At 56.7% G+C, this 1491-nt stretch overlaps 1 protein-coding gene across 1 annotated transcript in view; it reads left to right on the plus strand.

Annotated features, from left to right (window-relative positions):
• Window positions 1-757: 757 nt before the first annotated feature.
• CHEK1 (checkpoint kinase 1) overlaps window positions 758-1491 on the plus strand; it is a 7076-nt gene continuing 6342 nt past the window's right edge. Inside the window, exon 1 of the mRNA XM_026071710.1 lies at window positions 758-1055. Coding sequence (XP_025927495.1) covers window positions 758-1055 — 298 coding nt within the window. The remainder of the gene's footprint in view (window positions 1056-1491) is intronic.

Genomic DNA, 1491 nt, shown 5'->3' on the forward strand with positions numbered 1-1491 from the left:
GGGTGCCTGTTGCCTGCCTGCTGCACCCCCACTGCACCCCCACCGTGCACCCGCTTCACGCCCGCTGCGCACCCCTTGCATGTCCGCTGCACCCCTCTTGCACCCCCACTGCGTGCTCGCTGTGCACCCGCTGCATGCCCGCCGCGTGCCTTCTGCACCCCGTTGCACCCCCACTGTGCGCCCGCTGAGCACCCGCTGCACCCCATCGCATGCTGACGGTGCATCTGCTTCATGCTCATCGCAGTGCACCCATTGCACCCTGTTGCATGTGCACTATGCGCCCATTGCACCCTGTTGCATGCCTGCAATGCACCCATTGCACCCCTGCGGCACCCATTGCACCCCATTGCACCCCTGCGGCACCCATTGCACCCCATTGCATGCCCACTACACACCCATTGCACACCAATTGCACCCCATTGCACCCTGTTGCACGCCTGCTGCACCCATTTCACCCCGTTGCATGCCTGCTATGCACCCATTGCACCCTGTTGCATGCCCACTATGCACCCATCGCACACCAGCTGCACCCCATTGCATGCGCACTATGCACCCATTGCACCCCATTGCATACCTGCTATGTACCCATTGCACACCCGCTGCACCCATTGCACCCAATTGCATACCTGCTATGTACCCATTGCATGCCCACTGCACCCATTGCACCCAGCTGCATGCCCTCTATGCACCCATTGCACACCCGCTGCACCCGTTGCACCCCGTTGCAYGCCCACTATGCACCCGTTGCATGCSCKCTATGCACCCATTGCACCCYGTTGCACCCGTTGCACAMCCRCTATGCACCCATTGCACCCGTTGCCGCCGTCGCAGGGTGCAGCTGGCGGTGAACCGGCGCACGGAGGAGGCCGTGGCGGTGAAGATCGTGGACATGAGGCGGGCGGCCGACTGCCCCGAGAACATCAAGAAGGAGATCTGCATCAACAAGATGCTCAGCCACGACAACGTCGTCCGCTTCTACGGGCACCGGCGGGAGGGCGCCACCCAGTACCTCTTCCTCGAGTACTGCAGCGGCGGCGAGCTCTTCGACCGCATCGGTGCGCCGGGCCGGGGCCGGGGTGTGCAGCGGCCGCTTTGCGACGCCTGCCGCTTGGGCCTTCTGCAGCTGAGCGTTTCTTGCGAGGTTTTGCGCTTAAACGCTTTGCGTCTGAGCATTTCTTGCAACACTTTGCATTTAAGCGTTTCTTGCAGGGTTTTGCTTTTAAGCATTTTGCATTTGAACGTTTCTTGCAAGGTTTTGCATTTAAATGCTTTGCACTTGAATGTTTCTTGCAAGGTTTTGCGTTTAAACGCTTTGCATTTTAAACATTTCTTGCAACGTTTTGCATTTAAACGTTTTGCACTTAAATGTTTCTTGCAAGATTTTGCATTTAAACGTTTTGCATTTAAACGTTTTGCATTTAAACATTTCTTGCAAGGTTTTGCATTTGAATGTTTTGCATTTGAACGTTTCTTGCAAGGTTTTGCATTTAA

The sequence above is a fragment of the Apteryx rowi genome, unplaced genomic scaffold (genome assembly GCF_003343035.1).
Source record: "Apteryx rowi isolate R43461 unplaced genomic scaffold, aptRow1 scaffold_33, whole genome shotgun sequence".
In the NCBI taxonomy this organism is placed as follows: domain Eukaryota; kingdom Metazoa; phylum Chordata; class Aves; order Apterygiformes; family Apterygidae; genus Apteryx; species Apteryx rowi.